Source organism: Oryctolagus cuniculus, chromosome 1 (assembly GCF_051225735.1).
Source record: "Oryctolagus cuniculus isolate XC-2025 breed Fujian yellow rabbit chromosome 1, ASM5122573v1, whole genome shotgun sequence".
NCBI classification, from domain to species: domain Eukaryota; kingdom Metazoa; phylum Chordata; class Mammalia; order Lagomorpha; family Leporidae; genus Oryctolagus; species Oryctolagus cuniculus.
The window spans coordinates 237,345,709-237,368,884 of NC_142867.1; the positions used below are offsets into that span (position 1 = coordinate 237,345,709).

Sequence of the window (23,176 nt, forward strand, 5' to 3'; positions counted from 1 at the left end):
GGAGGCCTGGGGCTGGCGGTCGGGGGGAGCCCGGGAGGCCTGGGGCTGGGGGGTGGGGCCCGGGAGGCCTGGGGCTGCTGGAGGTTGGGGGGCCGGGAGGCCTGGGGCCGGCGGAGGTTGGGGGGGCCTGGGAGGCCTGGGGCTGGCCGGGTGGGGGGGGGCTGGGAGGCATGAGGCTGGCGGTTTGGGGAGAGCCTGGGAGGCCTTGGGCTGGCCGGGTGGGGGGGGCCGGCGGAGGTTGGGGGGCCCGGGAGGCCTGGGGCTGGGGGGGGGCCGGGAATCCTGGGGCCGGCGGTGGGGGTGCTCAGGTCAGCAGACTGCAGGGACCCGTGCTGCCTTCCCAGGTGAGCCCTCTCAATCCCGCCCTGCCGCGTGGGTCACCTCCATGGAGCCCTTGCCTGGCCTGGGGCCTGGGGCACCTGCTCCTTTCCTGGGGCAGCCCCTCCAGTCCCCGGGCTCCGACTCCAGACTCGGGAAGGGCAGGACGGAGAGGTCGCCTGCCCCATTGGGGCCCTAGGAACGTGTCCTTGGTGTCCTGGCAGGGGCAGTGGGGGTCTCAACCCTCGAGGGACAAACCTCCCGAGACGGACCGTGGTGAGTGCCTGGCCCCTCGAAACCGGCCGGGCAGCGGGCGGGTCAGGGCGACTGTGGTCTGAGTGCCCCCTGCGTGGCCGCCTCCTGGCCGGGTCTCCCCAGCCCCGGCTGACCCCTCCTCCGCCTCTGTCCCCTTTCCTCCCGTGAACTCAGCCTCTGCCTGCCAAGTGTGCGTCCCTTTTCCCCAGCCAGCGTCCAAGCACAGCCTGGCCCGGGCCTGCGGCAGTGAGTCGCGGGACAAAACCCAGGGTTTTGATGGACAAATCCTGAACTCCCGGTCCCAGATCGGAGCATCCTGTCCCTGGCCCCGGCCCAGGGCGGAGATACTGTCTGCCCGTGGGCTGTTGGGCATGTGCCGTGTGCCAGGTGTGGTGGAGGACTCCCTGTGGGCTGCCTGGTGTCCACGGTGCCGACGCAACTCGCCCCTCTTCCCACTGATTGACACCTGTCACCGGCATCACCCATTGGCGCAGGTGCGCTTGCTCTCCATGCTTGGCAGCTGTGGCACAGAGGCTGAGCATGGCAGCCAGGGTCAGGGGTCACACAGCTGGAGCACGGCGGGGTCAGGGGTCACACAGCCTGGAGCATGGTGGCTGGGGACAGAGCCCTCGCTGGCACGCAGGGCACAGAGGAAAAGTACTGGCAGCCCCAGTCCCCACCGGCGCGTTCAGCAGGGTGATAGCCGGATGATAACCGGATTAAGAGCTGCCGTGAGGAAGGGCAGGATCGGCCAGGTGAAGCGCAGGTGGAGGTGAGTGGAAGCCGCGGCTCCAGGCCAGCGAGGCGGCAGGGGGCGGGCAGGGGTCCCCGAGGGGGAAGGCACAGGGAGCCCCACCCAGAGGCCACCTCGAGGGGCGAGGGACAGGTCTGAGCCGCCTGTGAGGGAGGGGTGGGGCCTGGGCCACGCCTTCAGGCCCTGCCCTCCTGCTGGGGGCAGAGCCGCAGTGTCTGGACAGTGAATGGGTAGCAAAGGGGGCGTGTGCACCGCCCAGGAGCAGTGGCCAGCGGAGGAGTGCTCCCTTGAACCCAGGACAGCCCCGGCTCGGGCTCCGCGCCCGGACAGCCCCGGCTCCGGCTCCGCACCAGGACAGCCCCGGCTCGGGCTCCACACCAGGACAGCCCCGGCTCCGGCTCCGCACCAGGACAGCCCCGGCTCGGGCTCCGCGCCCGGACAGCCCCGGCTCGGGCTCCACATCAGGACAGCCCCGGCTCGGGCTCCGCGCCTCCCACCTCGGGAGATGGAGGGGGAGGCTCGGGCCCCAGCCCAGCAAGCGTGGTGACAAACCCAGATAACGGCTTTGCACGCCAGGAGGCCGCAGCTGCGTGGGCAGCTTCCTGCGTGGCCCCGCCGCGGCTCAGCAGGCCGGCACAGGGTGCAGACAGGAAGCCGGGAGGCTGGCGGAGCTGCCACTGCCTCCTGCTCCCGCCCAGCCCAGGGAGCTGCCCTGCGCTGGCATCGGGCACCCGTGGAGGCGGCTCCGTGCTCTCCAGGCTCCGGGCGAGGGCCGACATCCTGAACCCCGGCCCTGAAGCAGGAGCAGGTGCTGGGCACCCACCCAGGACTGGGGCACCCACCCAGGACGGGGCACCCACCTCAGGACTGGGGCACCCACCCAGGACTGGGCACCCACCCCAGGACTGGGCACCCACCCAGGGACTGGAGCACCCACCCAGGACTGGGCACCCACCCAGGATGGGGCACCCACCTCAGGACTGGGGCACCCACCCAGGACTGGGCACCCACCCCAGGACTGGGCACCCACCCAGGGACTGGAGCACCCACCCAGGACTGGGCACCCACCCAGGATGGGGCACCCACCTCAGGACTGGGGCACCCACCCAGGACTGGGCACCCACCCCAGGACTGGGCACCCACCCAGGATTGGGGCACCCACCCAGGACTGGGGCACCCACCCAGGACGGGGCACCCACCTCAGGACTGGGGCACCCACCCAGGACTGGGCACCCACCCCAGGACTGGGCACCCACCTCAGGACTGGAGCACCCACCTCAGGACTGGGGCACCCACCCAGGACTGGGCACCCCCCTCAGGACTGGGCACCCACCCAGGGGCTGGGGGCTGTGCCCGCAGCTGTGCCTCCATCCTGCCAGGGCCGCCCAGCCCACAGCCCTGTGCGGGGTCTCAGGCTGCACAAGGTGCTGCCCCGTGAGGAGGGGTCGGGCCGGCTGCTCCCCCGGCTGGGGGCTGCTGAGGGCCTGGGAGCCCCCCCGCCCTCTCAGGCGCCCCCCCCCCCGGCCCAGTGCGCAGAGCGCATGCCAGCACGTGTGGGCCTGGCATGGGTGGGGACGGCGGGGTCGGGGGCCCCTGGGTCCAAGGCAGCGGCCAGGGCGAGGCGCGGCCGGGGCGGCGGGAGGCGGGCGGGGCGGCGGCCAGCGTCTCTCTGGACTCTCTCTCTCTCTCTCAGTATCTGTTTCAAAGACTAATTTATTTGAAAGTCAGCATGACGCAGAGAGGAGAGCAAGGACAGAGAGCGTGAGAGAATTTTCCACGGGCTGGTTCACTCCCCGAGTGCCCACAGCAGCCGGAGCTGGCCACGCCCACGCCGGAGCCCACGGGGGCCGTCCTCTGTGGCTTCCAGGGCACGCCAGCTGGGAGCTGGACCGGAAGTGGGGCAGCCGGGGTCTAACCCACTGCGCCGCGGCGCCCACCTGGTTATCCTGCCCACGAGCAGCCGCGAGGGACAGCAGAGGGTGACCGCGGCCCCGGGCGGAAGCGGCCTCTCTGGGACGGGGGTGCACCCGGTGCCACAGCTGCCCTGCGCTGGATTCTCCGCCTCACCTGCACCAGGGGTGTGTGCTGGCGTGTGAGTTTGTGTGTGTGAGCACGTGTGAGCGTGCGTGTGTGTGAGTGCTGCGTGCGTGTGAGCATGCGTGTGTGTAGCTGAGTGAGCACGTGTGCATCGTGTGTGTGAGCGTGCGTGTGCATGTGTGAGTGTGTGTGTGCATGTGTGAGTGCCTCCAGTTCCGTGTGTTCCTGTCACACACGCAGGGCCATGACCCACCGCAGTCCAGACCCCAAACGTCTGTCCCCGCACCACAGGACCCTCCTGTCGCTGCCCCGGACCCCGTCGCTGGCTGTGCCCCATGTCTGCCGCTGTGTCCGGGAGCCTGACAAGGGGGTCGCGGCACAGACCGGGGGTCACGGCACAGACCGGGGGTCAAAGTCATGGCATAGACTGGGGGTCACAGCACAGACCAGGGGTCAGGGTCAGGGCATAGACTGGGGGTCTCAGCACACACCAGGGGTCAAGGTCATGGCATAGACTGGGGGGTCTCAGCACACACCAGGGGTCAGGGTCACGGCACACACCAGGGGTCAGGGTCACGGCACAGACCGGGGGTCAGCTTTTGCCCTCTGCATCATCCCGAGACCCCTTCGTGTGGTGTTGCCAGCACACATGACTGTGGCTTGTTCGGCCGCTCACGTGCGGCCACGGCCGTGTTGTCTTTGGTGGCCTCGGCAGAGCTGCTGTCCACTGCGTGGGGCTTTCCCTGATAACCGCCAGTCACCACCTTCCACCCCCAGGGCCCGTGGGGTGCGGGATCCCCCCGGGGCTCAGCTTCTGCCCTCTCCCGGCCCGGCCCGCCCAGCCCCCACCCGGCAGCCCCGTCCTCTCCCCGCTCCCCAGTGTCTGCAGGGCAAGGGGCTGGGGCCTGGAGGGCGGCCCTGGCACCCGGCACAGGGGGACCCCACGTAGACACGGGGTCTCTGCAGAGGGGAGGCACTGGGGGCGCCGCGGTCTCGGCAGCTGGAAGAGGCCGAAGGCTCCTCCCCTGAGGAGGGGCGGGCGAGCGGCCCTGGGTGACCTGGGCTCGGGGCTGCAAGAGAACAAAGCCGTGCTGTCCAGGCCACACCACAGCCTGGACGCCCGCAGGGCTGACCGCCCCCCGCAGTGGACCCCGGTGGACCCATTTGCACCAAGCGCTTTCTTTCTGCTACCCCTGTAGCAGATGAGAGGGAGGGGCTTCAAGAAGGGTCCCCAGGCCTTTGGCAGGGACCTCAGCCGTCCCCACATAGCCTGGTTTCCCCCAGCGCCACCCGGCCCCGGCTAAAGGAAGCCCTTGTACCAGGTCGGCGGCCGGCCGGCTCCTCTACCGATTGTAGAAGCATTGATCTGGGGAGGCAGGAGGGCTTCAGATGGGGCCTGGGGGGGTCTCCTGGCCCTGGACCCCTGCTGTCCTCCTCAGCCCCAGGCCCCCTGCTGTCTCCCCCAGACCCAGGCCCCCCACTGTCTCCCCCAGACCCAGGCCCCCTGCTGTCCCCCCAGCACCAGAGCCCCCACTGTCCCTCTCCAGCCCCAGACCCACCCTGTCCCCTCAGCCACAGGCCCCCTGCTGTCCCCCCCAGTCCCAGACCTCCCACTGTCCCCTCCCAGCCCCCGGCCCCCCGCAGTCCCCCTCTAGCCCTGGGCCCCCGCTGTTACCCCAGTCCCAGACCCTCGCTGTTCCCCCCCAGCCCCAGACCCCCCCATCGCTCTCCCCTCCTAGCCCTGGGCCCCCCACTGCCCCTCTCCAGCCCCAGCCCCACCCTGTCCCCCCAGACCCAGGCCCCCTGCTGTCCCCCCAGCATCAGACCTCCCACTGTCCCCTCCCAGCCCCCAGCCCCCCGCAGTCCCCCTCTAGCCCTGGGCCCCCGCTGTTACCCCCAGCCCCAGACCCCCCCATCGCTGTCCCCTCCTAGCCCTGGGCCCCCCACTGCCCCTCTCCAGCCCCAGCCCCACCCTGTCCCCAGCCACAGGCCCCTGCCGTCCCCTCCAGCCCCGGCTCCGTGACTGTGAGCCCCACCTTGGCTGGTCAGGTGGATGATGGCCCGGGAGCTCAGCCCGTATCTCCTGCAGGCTTGCTCAAACCTGTTCAGGAAGGCGGAGCTCATCTCTGGGTTGCGCCCTGGGGACAGAGGAGGGGCCACGTGGAGCCGCCGCAGCCCCCGCGCACCTGGGGACAGAGGAGGGGCCACGTGGAGCCGCCGCAGCCCCAGCGCACCTGGGGACAGAGGAGGGGCCACGTGGAGCCGCCGCAGCCCCAGCGCACCTGGGGACAGAGGAGGGGCCACGTGGAGCCGCCGCAGCCCCAGCGCACCTGGGGACAGAGGAGGGGCCACGTGGAGCCGCCGCAGCCCCAGCGCACCCTGTGCGTGGGGGCCGAGCACCCACCGTAGAGCGCCAGCACCTGCGTCTCCCTGTCGGCCCGGGTGTTGTGCAGGTAGAAGATGATGAACAGCCTGTAGTCCGTCTCCACCACCTGCAGCTTGTTTTGGCCCTGGTCTGGGTGCAGATGCGGCTCAGCAGTGCCCGGAGACCCCCAAGGGGCATCGCCCCCGCCCCGCCCCCATCCGGAGTCCCCACGGCCCTCCCCGTGCCCTCTCATCCCAGCTCCCCTCGTGGGGTTGGTGCTAGGCTGGGGCCTCTCGCTTCAGAGTCAAGGGGCCAGGGGGTCCCTGAAGTCACCAGGAAGTGGCCAAGCCCCTGGGCTGCCGGCGGGGCAGGGGGGGGGGTGCCGGAGCCGCAGCCAGAGCCGGCTCCACTCACAGGCGATGGAGAACTCGCCGTTCTTCTCGGTTCTCTCGCAGACCACGGCCACGATCACGCACTCGCCCTGCACCCTGGGAGCAGCGTGGCGGGGGGGGCTCGGGACAGCTCAGCCCAGGGGTCGGGGGGGCTCGGGACAGCTCAGCCCAGGGGTGGGAGAGCCACCAGCCCCCTCGTCTGCACCGGTGGCCCCAGGGAGGGGCCGTCTGTGGGGGTGTCTATGGGGGATTCTGGGGAGGGTCTGTGGGGGGTCAGCTGTGCAGGGGTGTGTCTGTGGAGGGTTATGGGGGGAGGGTCTGTGGGGGTCTGTGGGGATCTATGGGGATCTGTGGGGGTCCGTGGGGGGGTCTGTGAGGTCTGTGGGGATCTGTGGGGGTCTGTGGGGGTCCATGGGGGGTCTGTGAGGTCCGTGGGGGTCCGTGGGGGTCTGTGGGGATCTATGGGGGTCTGTGGGGTCTGTGAGGTCCGTGGGGGTCCATGGGGGGTCTGTGGGGGTCCGTGGGGGTCTGTGGAGGGTCTGTGGGGGTCTGTGGGGTCTGTGGGGGTCTGTAGGGGGGTCTGTGGGGGAGTCTGTGGGGGTCCGTGGGGGTCTGTGAGGTCCGTGGGGATCTGTGGGGTCTGTAGGGGGGTCTGTGGGGTCTGTGGGGGTCTGTAGGGGGGTCTGTGGAGGAGTCTGTGGGGGTCCGTGGGGGTCTGTGAGGTCCGTGGGGGTCTGTGAGGTCCGTGGGGATCTGTGGGGTCTGTAGGGGGGTCTGTGGGGTCTGTGGGGGGGTCTGTGGGGTCTGTGGGGGTCTGTGGGGGAGTCTGTGGGGGTCTGTGGGGTCTGTGGGGGTCTGCAGGGATCTATGGGTGTCTGTGGGGTCTGTGAGGTCCGTGGGGGTCTGTGGGGGGGTCTGTGAGGTCTGTGGGGGTCTGTGGGGTCTGTGAGGTCCGTGGGGGTCTGTGAGGTCCGTGGGGATCTGTGGGGTCTGTAGGGGGGTCTGTGGGGTCTGTGGGGGGGTCTGTGGGGTCTGTGGGGGTCTGTGGGGGAGTCTGTGGGGGTCTGTGGGGTCTGTGGGGGTCTGCAGGGATCTATGGGTGTCTGTGGGGTCTGTGAGGTCTGTGAGGTCCGTGGGGGTCTGGGGGGGCCTGTGGGGGGGTCTGTGGGGTCTGTGAGGTCTGTGAGGTCCGTGGGGGTCTGGGGGGGCCTGTGGGGGGGTCTGTGGGGGCAGCCGTGCAGGGTCGTCGGGCCGGCCGCCCTTGCGCACCTGAAGCGGAAGTTGAACTTGAGGCTGCCGTTGCCCAGGTACTCGATCCGTCGCACAAACAGGCGCAGGTCCCCCTGCTCCTGCACCCAGGTCAGGTTGTCCGAGGCCATGGAGATGGAGTACCAGGTCCCCGCCACCTGGGGGCCGGGGCCAGTGGGTGGGTGGGGCCCCTGGCACCCACAGCCGTCCTCCCGGGCTGGGACCCTCCCCAGGCTCTGCCCCCCTGGCCAGGACCCCTCCCCAGGCTCTGCCCCCCGGGCCGGGACCCCTCCCCAGGCTCTGCCCCCCTGGGCCGGGACCCCTCCCCAGGCTCTGCCCCCCCTGGGCTGGGACCCCTCCCCAGGCTCTGCCCCCCTGGGCCAGGACCCCTCCCCAGGCTCTGTCCTCCCTGGGCTGGGACCCCTCCCCAGGCTCTGCCCCCCTGGGCCGGGACCCCTCCCCAGGCTCTGCCCCCCTGGGCCGGGACCCCTCCCCAGGCTCTGCCCCCCTGGGCCAGGACCCCTCCCCAGGCTCTACCCCCCTGGCCGGGACCCCTCCCCAGGCTCTGTCCTCCCTGGCCGGGACCCCTCCCCAGGCTCTGTCCTCCCTGGCCGGGACCCCTCCCCAGGCTCTGCCCCCCTGGGCCGGGGCCCCTCCCCAGGCTCTGCCCCCCTGGGCCGGGACCCCTCCCCAGGCTCTACCCCCCTGGCCGGGACCCCTCCCCAGGCTCTGCCCCCCTGGGCCGGGACCCCTCCCCAGGCTCTGTCCTCCCTGGCCGGGACCCCTCCCCAGGCTCTGCCCCCCTGGCCGGGACCCCTCCCCAGGCTCTGTCCTCCCTTGCGAGGGAGCAGAGAGGGGCTCGCCTCGTGGCAAAGCTGCCTGGACACGCGGATCAGCGCCTGGAGCCCGCGCTGCCCACCCTGGCCATGTTGTAGTTCCTCTGCACGATGGCCTGTGGGTTCAGGATCTGCGCAGACGTGAAGCTGGGCCCCGGCCCCAGCCCCGGCCCCGGCCCCAGCCCCGGCCCCGGCCCCAGCCACAGCAGGAGCAGGAGCAGGAGCAGCGCCATCATGTCCCCGGGCATCCCTGCCCACAGCCGCCCTTATACCCCCGCTCGGCGTTCTCCGGCACCGTGGGCGGCCACCCTGCGGCCATCCGCACATCCTGTGCGCCCTGGGAGTGCAGCCAAGGGCCCCCGCGGCCGCCGCCGGCTGCCCACAACCTGTCCAGGAGCTGGTGCGGGGGTTCGCCTGCACATCCGGGGAGCTGTGTCAGGACAGGGGGCCGTGACCGCCGGCCTCTGGACACAAGCCCTCCCTCGGCAGGCCCTGGAACTGTGGGTGCCCTCGCCCTTGGCTCCCCAAGGTGGGGTGACAGCTCCCAGCACGTCGGCGTCCGGCCCGGCCTGGTCTCGGGGCTCCTGTTCGAGGTGTTTGGGGCACAAGTCGGGCCCGGCTAGGGTGTCCAACCTAATTTGGGATGAGGGTCTGGAAGCTGGGGAAGCAAACCCCAGGGATGCGAGGCCAGGGACACAGATGTGGGGTCAGTGGACGTGGGCCTGGTCCCTGGCCTATCCGCTTCCTGGCTGAGGACCCTGGCGGGCGGCAGTGGGCAGGGGACTTCCTCAAAGCGGGGGTGGGCATGGAGGCAGGAGCTGGGGTAGGCCTGTGGGCGCCTGACTGGGGACCCCCAGCCCTGCAGCCCCTGGGGCCCCTCTTCACAGCCGAGCTCTGAGCAGCAGGAAGTGGCGGGGTCAGCGGGCAGCTGAGCCCAGGGCTCACGGGGTCGTCGGCCGCCCCTGCTGTGCGCGGCCCTGCAGCTGAGGTCTGTGTAACCGCGGCGCGGCCGGGGCGTCGGGCGACGTTGCTTCTGGAGTGCAGGGCCAGCGCTCAGCGCCGGCTGAGTCGGGGGAGCGCCTGCTCCCAGCGGCCACACCGGCAGGATGGGGAGCGGGCGCAGACACGGCTCCTCCCAGCGGCGGCTGGGCAGGCGCACGGGCTCAGAACAGCGCGCTGCTGCAGGTCGGTGTGTCGGGGACGAGAGGGTGGTGGCCGGTGTGGCCTGGCCCTCCCCAGCCGGCCTCGCCTGCTTCCTCTCGGCCGCGTGACCTGCCCTGTGCCCCCCGGAGGAGCTGGGATGGCCCTGGCAGGAAGGGCCGGCCTCACCTGTCCCGTGGGTCTGTCCTGTCCTGCTCAGACCTGACTGATGTCCACTGAAGGTCACCGGGCAGGACCCACTCTGTCGCCACGTCCCCCGCTCCTGCCGACCCGGGATCCAGTCACCGCTCACCTCCAGCACCTCCGGCTCGAAGGAGCGCTCACCCTCAGGGCAGAGGCGAGGCAGACCCGTGCACTGGGTCTGGCGACAGTGACAGCACACGGGCTCTGGGCGCAGGTGGCCACCCCTCTGCCTCTCTGGCCGAAGAGTCCAGGGTGCCCCGCCTACCACAGCCCCTTGGTTTGGGGAACCCCTAGAGATGTTCACTCCCTTGTTTAAATCCGCCTCCACCCTGGACTGAGGAGTGGGGGCCTGCGCAGGGCCCCCTGAGTCCACCTGTCCCGTCGAGCCCCCGTCGGTGGCCAGCCTCAGTGAAGTGCCGAGTCAGTGAATGGGCGATGGGTGGATGATGGGCGTGAGTTGCAGGTGGGAGGGACCAGCCCTGGTGACCCCCTGCTGCCCCTCGGCGCCTTGGAGGTGCCCTCCCCGGGGCTCCCACAGGTGAGGGACGCTTGCTCTCTGCCTTAGTGCACCTGCAGGCCCGGGCTCCTGGCCGGACCTGTGAGGTGCTGAGGGTGCGGGGCCAGCAGGTGGCAGCGTGGGGCTGCCCTGCGCTCCTCACGGCCCCTGGACGCGTGGACAAGGTCGTCGCTGCTGCCTTCCGGCCAGCAGGGGGCGCCAGAGGCCAACACCAGGTCCCAGGACCTCGGCGGGGGACGGAACCAAAGTTTATTCTGGTACAAAAGGCAACCGACACCCACGCGGTTCTCCCAGAGACCCGTTCTGCACAGGGGCGATTCCAGACCAAGTCAGAAACACGGGCACCTTTGGTCCACCTGCTCAGCCCACGGCCCTGACCGACCGACCGACAGGCCTGCGGTGTCCACGTCGTGTCCATGCAGCCGTCAGCGGGGCCCGGGGGAGGCCAGACGGCGGCAGCTAACGTGGGGGCTGCCCACCGGGGTGGCCCGGGAGAGCCGGGCGGCGCGCGCGTGGCAGAAGTGGAAACGCAAAGACCCAGCACGAGAGAGAGAGACTGCAGGTCCCGGAGTTCAGAGCGGGGGCGGGGCCAGGGAGACGGGGGGCGGGGCCAGGGAGACGCGGGGGCGGGGCCAGGGAGACGCGGGGGGGGGTCCGGGCCAGGGTCGCTGGGGGCGGGGTCAGGGAGACGTGGGGGGGGTCCGGGTCAGGGTCGCGGGGGGCGGGGTCAGGGAGACGCGGGGGGGGGGGTCCAGGTCGGGGTCGCGGGGGGGGGGGCAGGGTCAGGGAGACGCAGGGGCGGGGCCAGGGAGGCTCCATGGCGGGGGCAGGACCAGCCTCAGCCTTGCTGGAAGCCTGTGGCAAGAGCCCCTGACTCCCCCCTGCGGTGAGGCCCGCCCCGCGTTAGCCCCGCCCCGCGTGAATTGGTGCCCCACGTGAGCCCGTGCCCCGTGTGTGCCCGTGTCCTGCATGAGCCCGTGCCCCGCGTGTGCCCGTGCCCCGCGTGTGCCCGTGCCCTGCGTGAGCCCATGCCCCGCGTGTGCCCGTGCCCCGCGTGTGCCCGTGCCCCGCGTGTGCCCGTGTCCTGCATGAGCCCGTGCCCCGCGTGTGCCCGTGCCCTGCGTGAGCCCGTGCCCCGCGTGTGCCCGTGCCCCGCGTGTGCCCGTGCCCTGCGTGAGCCCATGCCCCGCGTGAGCCCGTGTCCCGTGTGTGCCCGTGCCCCGCGTGTGCCCGTGCCCTGCGTGAGCCCATGCCCCGCGTGAGCCCGTGTCCCGTGTGTGCCCGTGCCCCGCGTGTGCCCATGCCCTGCGTGCGCCCGTGCCCCGCATGAGCTGGTGCCCCGCGTGAGCCGGTGCCCCGTGTGAGCCCGTCCGTGTCCCGTGTGTGCCCCTGTCCTGTGTGTGCCCGTGTCCTGCGTGTGCCCGTGCCCCACGTGAGCAGGTACCCCATGTGAGCCCGTGTCCTGCGTGTGCCCGTGCGGCGCATCCCCGGGCCTGGCGGTGACCCCGGGGGCACGTGTGGCCACAGGACCTGGCTCAGCAGGGTGCTGCCGCAGATGTCACGGAGACCTGTGCCACGGTGGAGGGACCACGAGGCCGGTGTGTCCCCGTACCTCGTCCTCACGTCGCTGGAGGGGGGACCCCATGTTGCTGGCTGGGGTGGGGCCCTCAGCGCCCCTCCCCAGTGTGAAAAGGCCAAATGTGTTTGTCCCGGTTACAGACAGGGGAGTTCGCAGTCTGGGGGTGCTGGACAGAAGCCAGCTCACAGGCGCACAGGGCCGGGCGAGCCGGCAGGGAGCCCGGCCAGGACGGGGAGCCCAGAGCTGTTTTATGCTGGCGCTGGCGCGGCCCTGGGCCATCCTGCGTCTGGTCGCACACAGAACCTGACGCTTGCATCATCAAAGGGTCTGGTGACATCACCAACGGCAGAATCCTGGGCGCTGGCCCACAGCCCGGTGGGGACCCCAGGAGAAGGCGCAGGCGCTGGTCTGCGTGGACTTCGGCCGCCGGCTCTCGGCGCCCCCTACTGCCAGGTGAGGGCACTCTGACAGGCAGCTTGAGGTCCAACCTCTGGGGGACCGGACCCTGACCTTGACCTCAGAGGGGCGGACAGAGGCGGCACCAGGCTGTGGTGCAGGAGGCCACGGGAGAAGCTGGTGGATGTGCTGGCTTACGGGGTGATGGGCACATGGAGGGGGTGGGCTTGGAGAGCGAGACCCCCACAGGAGCAGCTGCCCGCAGGCGATGGGAGGGAGGCGCTGAGCAGTGGAGGGTGGGCCCCCCGGCCCCTAACTTGGCCCTGGGTCCCGGTCCTGACCCCCGAGTTCCGGGGAGACCTTGCTGCACCCCCACTCCCCACTCTGGAAGCTCCGGGCAGGGGTTGGGGGGCACTCGTCCTGACCCGCAGAGACTTCGCACCCCCCTTGGCAGAACCCTCCAGAAGCAAAGCCCTCAGGGTGGTGCCCCGAGTCCAGGTGTCACTGCGCGTCCCGCCCTCCTCCCCCAGGACATGAACTCCAGGAGGAGGGCGCTGCTGCTGGCGGCTCTGGTCCTCGCGCTGCTGCTGGCCCAGCGCTGCCTCAGGTAACCCAGCGATCCGGACCCGAGTGCAGACACAGACACAGCACGGACACGGACAGACACGGACACAGACAGACACAGACAGACACACACACACAGACACACACAGACACACACAGACAGACACAGACAGACACGGACACACACAGAGACAGACACACACAGACACACACAGACAGACACAGACACAGACAGACACAGACAGACAGACACAGACAGACAGACACAGACACACACAGACACACACAGACACACACAGACACAGACAGACACAGACACAGACAGACACAGAGACACACAGACAGACACAGACACAGACAGACACACACAGACACAGACAGACAGACACAGACACAGACAGACACAGACACAGACACAGACACAGCTGGGTCTATCAGGTGGTTGTCCTGACAAGCCCTTCCCTGAGCACCAGTCCAGGTCAGGGGGCCCAGTGCATCGGCCCTTCCTCCTTGCAGGCTGTGTGTGGCCTCTGGGCCCGGCTTGGCAGCTGCCAGGGTTCTGAGCACAGTGAGGGGTCTGGGGTGCATGCTGGTGCCCTGTGGGTTGGGTATTCAGTGCTTTTTGGCTCATCAGGTTTGGACCCTTTAAGTTGAAGACTCTAGTCATGTATTTTTAATGTATTTGAATCGCGGGGTGGGGTGGAGTGGAGAGAGAGACAGAACCCATCAAACCCAGACAGATTCAGAGAGGGCAAGGCTTAGCCAATCAAACCCGAGATGGGCCGGGGGGGGGGGGGGAGAGGGAGAGAGAGGTCTTCCGTCTGCTGGCTCACTCCCCAAATGCTTGGAACAGCCAGGACTGGACCAGGCTGAAGCCAGGAGCCAGGAGCTCCATCCGGGTCTCCCGTGTGGGTGCAGTGCCAAGCATTTGGACCACCTTCCAGTGCTCTCCCAAGCATTAGCAGAGAGCTGGGTTAGAAGTGGCGCAGCTGGGGCTTGAACCAGCGCCCGCACGGCGTCCTGCGTGACAGGCACAACCGCTGCACCCAACCCTGCTTTCCATTTTCACAAAACCCTTCCTCCCAACGCCCGAGCTCCTCCTCACTGTTCTGCCTGGGTCCAGCCCCTCCCTGGAGGCCCCCCCGCCCAGCTAGCTGCCCTCAGTCACTGCACACGGCACTGCCGCGGGGGCACTGTCGCTCGTGGGATGGTGGCTTTGGCGCCGTCTCCACCCAGCGCCCGCGGCTGCTCGGGGCCTGGCTGAATGCGTGCGGAGGGGCATCCTGGCATAACCCAGCCCGCTCTGTCCCAGGAGTCACCACCGGGAAGAACTGCGGCTCTCGGACTGGTTTGAACCATGGTGAGGCCCGATGCACCCGCTCGGTTTGCGGGAACAGGGAGCGGCGGCGGCGGCCGAGGTGCGGCTGTGCAGGGGGTGTCCCGGGGGTGCAGACCTGGGGCTGTTGGGACGGGCGGCTCGGCTGACGGCTCCTGGCTCTGCCGCAGGGGGCGGTCTCTGTGGAGGCCCCTCCCGGGGGAGCCCTGCCCCCACGCTGGCTGGGGTAGCGGCTGTCTCAGTTCCTGACCCACAGCATCCCAGTGTGCACTGATCTGTGGGATAAACGTCGGGGGCGGGGCGGCCTGTGCGAGGCTGGGCAGGGCTGCGGGGGGGCGGGGTCTGAGCCCCGCCCGGCCCAGTCCGCTCCCCGGCCGCTCTGCAGGAAGCGTCCCGACGTGGTCACCACCACCGACTGGCTGGCTCCCGTGGTGTGGGAGGGCACCTTCAACAGGCCGGTCCTGGAGAAGTTCTACCGAGGGCGCAACCTCACGGTGGGCTTGGCCGTGTTTGCTCCGGGCAGGTGGGTGCTGCCGGCCGCGCGCGCCCCCGTGTGTGCGGGGGAGGGGGTGAGAGTGCGCACCCCCAGGCTTCCCCAGCCTCCCGGGAGTCCCTGCCCCGCCCCCGGCCTCGCCCCTCCCGGCGCCCTCCTGCCTGACCCCGCCCGCCGGGGGCCCCCAGGTTCGAGGACCAGCCCCTGCAGCTGTTCCTGCGGCTGGCGGACGCGCACTTCATGGCCGGCCACCGCGTGATCTTCTACGTGATGAGCGACGGCCTGGGGCAGCTGCCGGAGCTGCAGCTGGGCCCCCTGCGCTCGGTGTGCGCGCTGGAGCTGAGCCAGGGGCACTGGGGGGGGGACCAGCACCTGCGGCGCATGCAGAGCCTGGGCGCGCACATCGTGGGCCGCATCGCGCGCGAGGTGCCCTTCCTGTTCAGCGTCACGGCCGACCAGCAGTTCCGGGCCCACGTGGGGGTGGAGGCGCTGGGCGCGCTGGTGGCGCAGCTGCACGGCTGGTGGTACTTCCGCCGCACCAGGAACTTCCCGTACGAGCGCCGGCCCCGCGCCGCCGCCTACATCCCCTTCGGGCAGGGCGACTTCTACTACGACGGCGCCCTGGTGGGCGGCACGCCGCAGCGCCTGCTGGACCTGGTGGAGGCCTACCTGAAGGGCGTGGTGCAGGACCGGGGCCGCGGCCTCAACAGCACCTACGAGCGGCACCTCAACAAGCACTTCTTCCTGCACAAGCCCACCAAGCTGCTGTCCCCCGAGTACGGCTGGGACACCACCTTCAACCCGCCCCCGCAGGTCCGCTACGTGAAGGTGGCCCAGCACCCCCGGCGCGACTGGTGAGGGCGGCCCGAGACGCCCTGCAGAGCCCCGCCCCCCGGGACAGGACGGCGGCACCCCCCCAACCCCCTGCAGAGCCCCCCCAGGAGCAGGACGGCGCCCCACCCCCGCCCACCCCCTGCAGAGCCCCCCCCAGGGCCAGGGGCAGGATGGCAGCACCCTCCCGCCCACCCCTGCAGAGCCCCCTCCCCAGGGGCAGGATGGTGGCACCCCACCCCCGCCCACCCCCTGCAGAGCCCCCTCCCCCCCAAGGCCAGGGGCTGGACGGCGGCACCCCCCCGCCCACCCCCTGCAGAGTCCCCTCCCCCAGGGGCAGGACAGCTGCACCCCCCCGCCCACCCCCTGCAGAGCCCCCTCCCCCTGGGCCAGGGGCAGGATGATGGCGCCCCCCGCCCACCCCTGCAGAGCCCCCCCCAGGGCCAGGGCCGCCGTGGTCTCTCGCGCAGGTGGTGAGTAGGGGGGAGGGATGCTCGCAGAAGCACGGTGCCGTCTGTAAAGGGGGAAATAAAGACGCCCTCCCGGCCAGGGCATGCGTTTCTGCGTGTGGGGACCCCGGGCGTGGCCAGCCCCGCCCCCGCCACGGCATCCCTGGCCGTGCCCACACACCAGGACGGCAGAGGGCGGGTGGCCTGGTGGGCAGAGCCGTAGGCCTCCCTCTGACTTGCTGAACTCACAGACCCGGTTCCCATGGTGACCAGGGGGCCGGGCCAGCCCAGGGTCAGCCTGCAGGGGGTGCTGACCTGTGGGGGGGTGCAGCTGAGTGGGGTCAGGGAGGGTCGTGGGCTGCACTGCGTCCCGCTGTGTGTGGGTGTGTACGTGTGTGTGTGTGCCTGTGAGTGTGGGGTCTGCCTGGCTGGCCGCCCGCTGCGAGGTGAGCCACGCCGCTGCAGGGCAGGGGGAGGCTGGCCTGTCCCGCACCTGCCGAGCCCTGGGACCCCCTCCTGCCCCCTGCCCCCCATGCCCCTACACGGAGCGTGATGGCCCAGGAGAGGGTGGAGGGGCTCGGGGGTCAGCCACTCCCCCTGCCGGCCGTGGGAGAGCAGTCGGGCCCCTGGCGCAGCTCAGCCCCGGAGCCCCGGCAGGGTCAGGCTGGGCCGCACCGCGTCCCTGACGGCCCCGCGACTCTCGCCCTCTGCCCATCTACCCCGGCTGCCCAGGCCAAGGGCCAGCAGCAGGGGCAGGGCTCTCCCCAGGCCGTGACTCCAGGCGCCAAGGGCAGGCCCCTCCCAGCCTCCCCTCCTCTGAGGGCCCCCAGCGGCCAGCTGTCCTGGCCCACCCTGCTGTCCCAGCAGCCCTGCGGCCACCCTGCGGGGTGTGGAGGACCGGGCATTTGGGCCACTTTGCATGCCTGGCCCAGGATGGGGGCGGCCACCCTGGGGGAGGACGGAGCAGGGGGCAGGGGAGGTGGCTCCACGGGCCCCAGCGTGACGAGGTTCGAGGGTGACGGGGCGGGGAGCTGGTGCCGCCTCCCCTCTGTCCCGACGTCTCTCACAGCAGCCCAGGGCCTGCTACCCGCTCGTGTGGGCCTGCCGCAGGGCCGGGTCGGGAGTCACCGGCCAGTCTTCCAGGGCGTGAGCAGGCCCCAGGCACACAAACCCCCGAGGCCCGGCCTCTCCCACGCCCACCCCGGGGCCTGCTGGGGCCGAGGGCAGCTTCCCGCACACCCGTCCTGCTTGGACTGCCCGGGCGGCTGGGACTGAGGCCGGGAAGACCCTGCTGGAGACCCGTGCCTAGGGCACATGGGCAGCACGGCCACCCGGGTGGCCTGAGCCTCGGGCCCTCAGATGGGCCCTGGGCAGCTGCTCCCAGTCCTGGGAGCTCAGTGGCTGTGCGGGGAGGGGAGGCCTGCCTCACCCTGCTGACCGTGACACCGTGACTCCAGCTGGGAGTCGGGGGACTGGGGCCACCCCCGTGGCGTGAGCCCATGGTGGACGCGGCCACGCAGGCCGAGCCAGGCTGTGCCCAAGCTTTGGGGAGGGGACAGGTGGCCGACGGAGCACTCTGCACCCCAGGACTGTCCCCGGGGGCCCAGGGAGGCCGCACCCCTGCACTGGCTCAGCTCTGGGCGCAGGCTGCCCCTGGCTGCTCCACCTGCTGCTGGCAGCCACGTGTACCTGCTGGGCGGGGCAGATGTGGGCGGGGCAGCCGTGGGCGGGGCAGCTGTGGGCGGGGCAGCCGTGGGTAGGCCCTGGTGGCCCCTGCGGAGCTCGGGTTCTGCTCTGGGGTCTCCCCAGCCCCCGTCCCAGTGGCCGGGCTGGTGTCGGCCGAGGTTCGGTTTCTGGATGACACAGGAGCTCTCCCCTCGCCCTGTCCCTCCCGCCCTCCTGAGGCCCCTCCTCTGACCCACAAGCCCCCCACCCCAGTGCAGACAAGACGGCCACAAGGTGGATGCAGAATCGGTTTATTGCAGCGGGGGGCGGGTGTGGGGCAGAGGTGGAGGCTCGGAAACGCGGGCTCTGGGTGGCAGCGGGCAGGACCTGGGGAAGCCACAGGCCGGGTTCCAGTCTCCAGCCCAGCAGGACGGCCGCGGGTGGCAGGAGCACTCGGCTCCCGGGCAGGGCTCCCGGGGCTTTCCCTCACTCTGCCCCCAGCCGGCCTCGGCCGTGCACCCAGAGCCCTGACACCGGCGGCCAAGGGCTCAGAGTCCCTGGCCCCCGACTCCTGGGGGAGGCACGGGAGGACCTGGCTGCCCCCGCCCCCAGCTCTGGAGAGGCGGGAGTGATGGGGTTCGTGCTCCTCACCCCTGCTGCTCCCCCGGGGGAGGCCAGCACACAGGTGTGGGGGGGGGCAGCCTGTCCCGGGGGGGGGGCACCCAGGGCTGGAGCTGGGCGAGGGCATGCGTGCTGCAGGAAGGCAGTGGGGGGGGGAGCCGGGGCCCTTCCCGGGGTCCTGGGCAGGGCTCCCAGGAGAGCAGCCCCTGCGCAAGAGCCCCGCCCCGCGTCCGGGCAGAGCAGGGGTGCCCCTGGGCCCGCACGGCTGCTCTGAATCCCGCCGGGGGGGGACCGGGTGCAGCGGGAATGGGGGCAGCCGGCAAACACTCACCTACGGCTCAGAGGGGCTGCATCTCGCCGCTGTCACAGAGGAGGCCTGGTCACGTGGGAGCCCTGGCCTGCCCCCGCCCCCTGCCCCCTGCCCGCACCCACAGCCGCCCACCCAGCTCCACAGGACCCGACAGCCCTCATCCTGCCCAGCCGCCCAGCACCGGGGCTCCCCAGCTCCGGCTTACGGTCCACAGAGAGGTCCACCACGTCGTCCGGGCGGATGCCCCGGCTCTGCGTGTGCTTCCTGTACGCCTCCTGCCCCGGCTCCCCGGCCCAGGGCGCCCGACCTGCAGCCCCCGGGGCGGTCACGGGTGAGGCCGGGGCAGCCTGGGGCCCGCTGGGGTGTCCCGGGCTGGGGAGAGCCTGAGCCCCTGCCACCCCCTCCCTCCCTGCACCGTGCTGGGGGGCCGGGGGGCCGACACCCACTGTGGAGTTCGGCCACGATGAGCTGGCCCCTGTCACTGTGGTTCTCCAGGTCCATGATGACGAAGTCGTCAGACGCGGCCACGAACGTGAGATAGTTCTTGCCTTCGTCTAGGACGGACCGTGGGGAAGAGCCCGTGGCACCGCTTGGGAGCCACAGCCCGGCGCCTCCCCTGGCCGGCTCAGCCCCGGGTCCCCCTCCCGCTCGGCCCAGGGCGCCAGACCCCGGCTCTGTGCGGGGCGCTGCGCCCCTCTGGCTTCCTGGGTCTCGGTCAAGAGGGGACAGCGGGTGTCTTGTTGCCTGCCAGAGCTCAGGGCCAGCTGTGGGTGGAGCCTGGAGGCGAGGAGCACCCCCGCAGCCCTGTCCTGCCACCTCCCAAGGCTCGCCCCCCCACCTCAGGCAGGGTGGGGGCCCAGCTGGGGGGCCCCCACGGTTTGCGGGGGGGGTCCCTGCTCCGGGGTTTTGGGTTTCAGAGAGCGTGGCTGCCAGGTCTGAGCTGTGTCAGCCTTCCTGCCCCCCCCACCCCCCCCCGCTCTGGAACCGCCCACAGCCACAGCCAGCAGCCAGCGGCCCGTCTGAGCCGCCGGGGAGGACGCGCCGGCCCATGCACTCACACTCGAAGGTGTAGCGGCCCGGGCTGTCCGTCTTCTCCGCGATGTAGAAGTCCTCCACGCACCTGCCGTCCTGTCTGGGAGGGAAGCAGGCAAGTGAGGGGCGGGGGCCGGGGCGGCGGGGCTGTGGGCGCTCCCCGTGGGAGGCGTGCGGGGGCAGTGTGTGTGCGGCTGGGCTGGGCTGGGGGCCGGGCAGCCGCCCCGGGCAGGGGCCAGGCCTCACCGGTGGAAGTAGGTGACCTTCAGGTCCCCATTCTCCAGGAGTCTGATACTGGACATGTAGCACCGGTAGGAGCCGCCTTCTTCTATGGCCGCGCGGTCGGTGGCGCCGAGCCTGATGGTGTGCCAGCGCCCCTCCACCTGCGGGCCGCAGGCCTCCTGCTAACCGCGGGCGGGGGCAGCCCTCCCGTGTGCACACCCCACCTGGTCTGCAGCTGTGCTCTGGGCAGCGGCACCTCCCCCAGGCGGGCAGTTGCCCACACAGGGAGTGGAGGTGGCGGAGGCTCCGCTCCCCAGGTTGGGACTCTAGGCTCAGCCCTCGGGGCCGGGGTGGCTGAGGGGGTCCCAGGTGGCCAGAGGCTGAGGGACGAGGGTCCAGGCCTCAGCGGCCGGGGGGTCTGGACCCTTAGTATGTTTGTGTGAAACGGGGCGTGCCGCCTCCCTGGGCAGTGTCGTGGGTGTCGGCGTGGGAGTGCCCGGGGCACTGGGGGTGTGACAGGGTCCTCGGGACCTGGACTGCCCGCCCCGCCCTCCCCCTGGGAGCCCCTGGGTGCCACCTGCTCAGGCCGGAAGGCGGGCTGCACGGGCACCTGGCGCTGGTCCTGCAGGGCCCAGGCCAGGCTCCAGAGGAGGCTGAGGAGCAGGGGCTGCATCTCCGCAGTCGGCTCCTTCCGGGGACGGAGCGAGGCCGCGGCCGCCCGCATATGTACCGCGCAGGGACGGCGGCCCGGAGCCAGCAGCCGTCCTGGCCCCCTGCCCCTTGCGTCATCCCCGGATCCACATGTTTGCAGAGCTGGCACCTGGCCCAGCACCCTCAGCCTCGGCTGGAAAGGTCAGGACGCACTGTGCGGACCCGGGACTCGGGGCCCTCGTGGGGTGCCTGCGGGAGCGTGAACCCAGCACGAGCCGGGGTCAGGGCGTGTTCAGAAGGGCCGAGGGCCCCCAGAGCCCAGTGTGTGTGGGTGCAGTGCACAAGGTGCCCCGGGAGTCTGGGGTGCACACAGGTGCCCCTGGGAGTCTGGGGTGCACACAGGTGTTCCTGGGAGGATCTGGTGTGCACACAGGTGTTCCTGGGGAGGATCTGGGGTGCACACAGGTGTTCCTGGGGTGTGTCTGGGGTGCACACAGGTGCCCCTGGGAGTCTGGGGTGCACACAGGTGTTCCTGGGAGTCTGGGGTGCACACAGGTGTTCCTGGGGTGTGTCTGGGGTGCACACAGGTGTTCCTGGGGTGTGTCTGGGGTGCACACAGGTGTTCCTGGGGTGTGTCTGGGGTACACAAGGTGCCCCGGGAGTCTGGGGTGCACACAGGTGCCCCAGGAGTCTGGGGTGCACACAGGTGTTCCTGGGGTGTGTCTGGGGTGCACACAGGTGCCCCTGGGAGTCTGGGGTGCACACAGGTGTTCCTGGGAGTCTGGGGTGCACACAGGTGTTCCTGGGGTGTGTCTGGGGTGCACACAGGTGTTCCTGGGAGTCTGGGGTGCACACAGGTGTTCCTGGGGTGTGTCTGGGGTACACAAGGTGCCCCGGGAGTCTGGGGTGCACACAGGTGTTCCTGGGAGTCTGGGGTGCACACAGGTGTTCCTGGGGTGTGTCTGGGGTGCACACAGGTGCCCCTGGGAGTCTGGGGTGCACACAGGTGTTCCTGGGGAGGATCTGGGGTGCACACAGGTGCTCCCGGGGCTGCCTGGCTTTGCCGGGACTCTGCCAGCCGGCGACTGCATGAGCTCAAGGCCACTTGGATGAGGCCCCTGTGCCACCAGGAGCCTTGGCCCCAGCAGAGCCGTTTCTGCAGCTTTGGGGTCAGCATGACGGATGCCACCCCCAGCAAGTGGGGCCTCTGGTCACTGCAGCTGAGGCTGGCCTGGCCACCTCCTGACACGGGGGCCCAGGTGCCATGAGAGCCCCGGGGGTGACCCCCTGAGCCCCGGCGTGGCTGCTGTCCCGACGCCCAGGGCACCCGGCCCAGGACTTGTCAGGAAGCACCTGTGGCGGCACTAAGAGGATTATAGCTCCCGGGCCCCGGGCTTGGGAGCAGCTGAGGTCACTGTGGGCGGGAGCTGGCGGAGGCGTCGGGGTCCCCCGGTCTCCGGGCTACGGCGGCGCCCCCTCCTCAGCGGGTGGAAGGGCGGGGCAGTGGCTGGGTCTCCAGCAGAGCTCTGCCCCTCACACCTGGTGCATGTGTCTGCCTGTGCGCGCATGCGTGCACACCTGTGTTGAGTGTTGTGCATGCGTGTGCATTGTGTGAGGATGCACACGTGCCTGTGTGTGCAGGGGACATTCTGTGCTGAGCGTGTGTGTGCGCAGAGGCAGCTGGGACGGGCTTGTGGTGGAGACGCACTCTGCCGCGGGGGAGGCCACGGTGACCACCAGCGTGTGCAGGACCTGGGAGAGCCGCCGGCTGCGGCTGCGTCCAGAGTACGAGGGGCGCGCTTGTCAGACCCCAGCCCCAACCAGGAGGGGTGGGCAGGGACGTGGCGGTCAGGACGGGGTGGTGGGGGCAGCCGGAGGGGCCGCCCGGGCCCCTGGACCACGGCGGATTGGCCCACCTGCGGGAGGTGGAGCCGTGGGGGTGCCGCAGCTGGGTGGGGCCCAGCAGAGCCGAAGGGGCCCAGGCCGACGCTCCCTGAGCCGGTGCTGCCTGTGGGGCTGGATGGTTTCCAAAGCCCAACGTGGGTGCCTGGCCAGGCCCCCCCCCCGCCGCTCCTGCCCCCCCCCCCGCCCCTGCCTGCCCCCGCCTCCAGCCTCAGGCTGGCCTGGCAGGACACCACAGATCCTGTCTCTTCCGCCCCAGGGACTCCCATGGGGACAAGACGGGGAGGCTGTGGGCTGGGCGGGCTGCGGCCCAGCTGAGGGGCCGGCGCGGGCCCTGACGCCCCAGCTCCGCTTCCCTGCCGCCGGATGCACAGAGCCGGTGTGGCGGTCACGGCCGGCACGCAGGGGCCTGGGTGGTGCCCAGGCTACAGGAGTCTGCAGCTTCCCTGGGTGGCCTGGGAGGCAGTGGGGGGGCTGCAGGCCCTGCCTCCCCCGAGGTGGCCCCGGCTCTTGCGTGGCAGACGGCACCCAGCTAGCTCTGCTGTAATAACAGGGGACACAGGGTGCCCAACGCCGCTCCTGCCGAGGCGGGCGTGCAGAGCCTCAGACAGGGCCGCTGGGGTCACGTGAGCGCGTCCTCCGCCGGCCACCGCTCCCCGCGGGTGCACAGGCCCCCTCTGCACCCTTTGCCGGCGGCTCCGGACACTGGACACTGCGGCTCCGCCCCAGCAGGAGGGCAGGCCCCGCCCTCCCTCACAAGCCAGGTGCAGACCCGGGCATGGCGTGGGGGTGTCTCGGGACCCCCCTCAGTGCACACTGGCCTAGGACAAGGCAGCAGCGCTGGTTCTGTTCCAGGACCACGCGGGCAGGGGCCGCGGCCTTCCACGCAGGATATCTGGGGGGAAATGCGGAAACTCCGCGGGAAGTGGAAGTCACAGATCCGTGTCTCCGTACAGAAACAGGCGAGATGATGCCCTCCGGGGTCGTCTAGAAGTGGTGATGAAAAAACTGTGCATCTCCACGTTGGGCTGGAGCCCAGAGACACCGTGTCCTTTTTGT

General features: G+C 70.9%; 3 protein-coding genes across 3 annotated transcripts; 1 reads left to right on the top strand and 2 right to left on the bottom strand.

The window, feature by feature from the left end:
• Positions 1–3,021: 3,021 nt before the first annotated feature.
• On the bottom strand, positions 3,022–8,438 carry LOC138846228 (epididymal-specific lipocalin-9-like). Its single transcript, XM_089306795.1, has 7 exons — positions 8,289–8,438; positions 7,391–7,527; positions 6,144–6,217; positions 5,769–5,879; positions 5,401–5,502; positions 4,684–4,730; positions 3,022–4,434 (listed from the first exon to the last, which is right to left on the bottom strand). Exons 1-6 carry the CDS (start codon positions 8,436–8,438, stop codon positions 4,708–4,710), a joined length of 597 nt encoding a protein of 198 aa, XP_089162921.1. The 3' UTR covers positions 3,022–4,434; positions 4,684–4,707.
• Positions 8,439–12,559: 4,121 nt separating this feature from the next.
• Positions 12,560–15,417, top strand: GLT6D1 (glycosyltransferase 6 domain containing 1). The gene is made up of 4 exons (XM_070066762.2): positions 12,560–12,648; positions 13,918–13,965; positions 14,327–14,464; positions 14,623–15,417. Exons 1-4 carry the CDS (start codon positions 12,575–12,577, stop codon positions 15,290–15,292), a joined length of 930 nt encoding a protein of 309 aa, XP_069922863.2. The 5' UTR covers positions 12,560–12,574; the 3' UTR covers positions 15,293–15,417.
• A 2,257-nt stretch (positions 15,418–17,674) lies between these two features.
• On the bottom strand, positions 17,675–20,308 carry LOC138847589 (major urinary protein 20). The gene is made up of 7 exons (XM_070066767.2): positions 20,142–20,308; positions 19,589–19,725; positions 19,369–19,442; positions 18,757–18,864; positions 18,516–18,617; positions 18,332–18,360; positions 17,675–17,766 (listed from the first exon to the last, which is right to left on the bottom strand). The coding sequence occupies exons 1-6, from the start codon at positions 20,286–20,288 to the stop codon at positions 18,332–18,334; spliced, it is 597 nt and encodes a 198-aa protein (XP_069922868.2). The 5' UTR covers positions 20,289–20,308; the 3' UTR covers positions 17,675–17,766.
• Between the last annotated feature and the right edge of the window lie 2,868 nt (positions 20,309–23,176).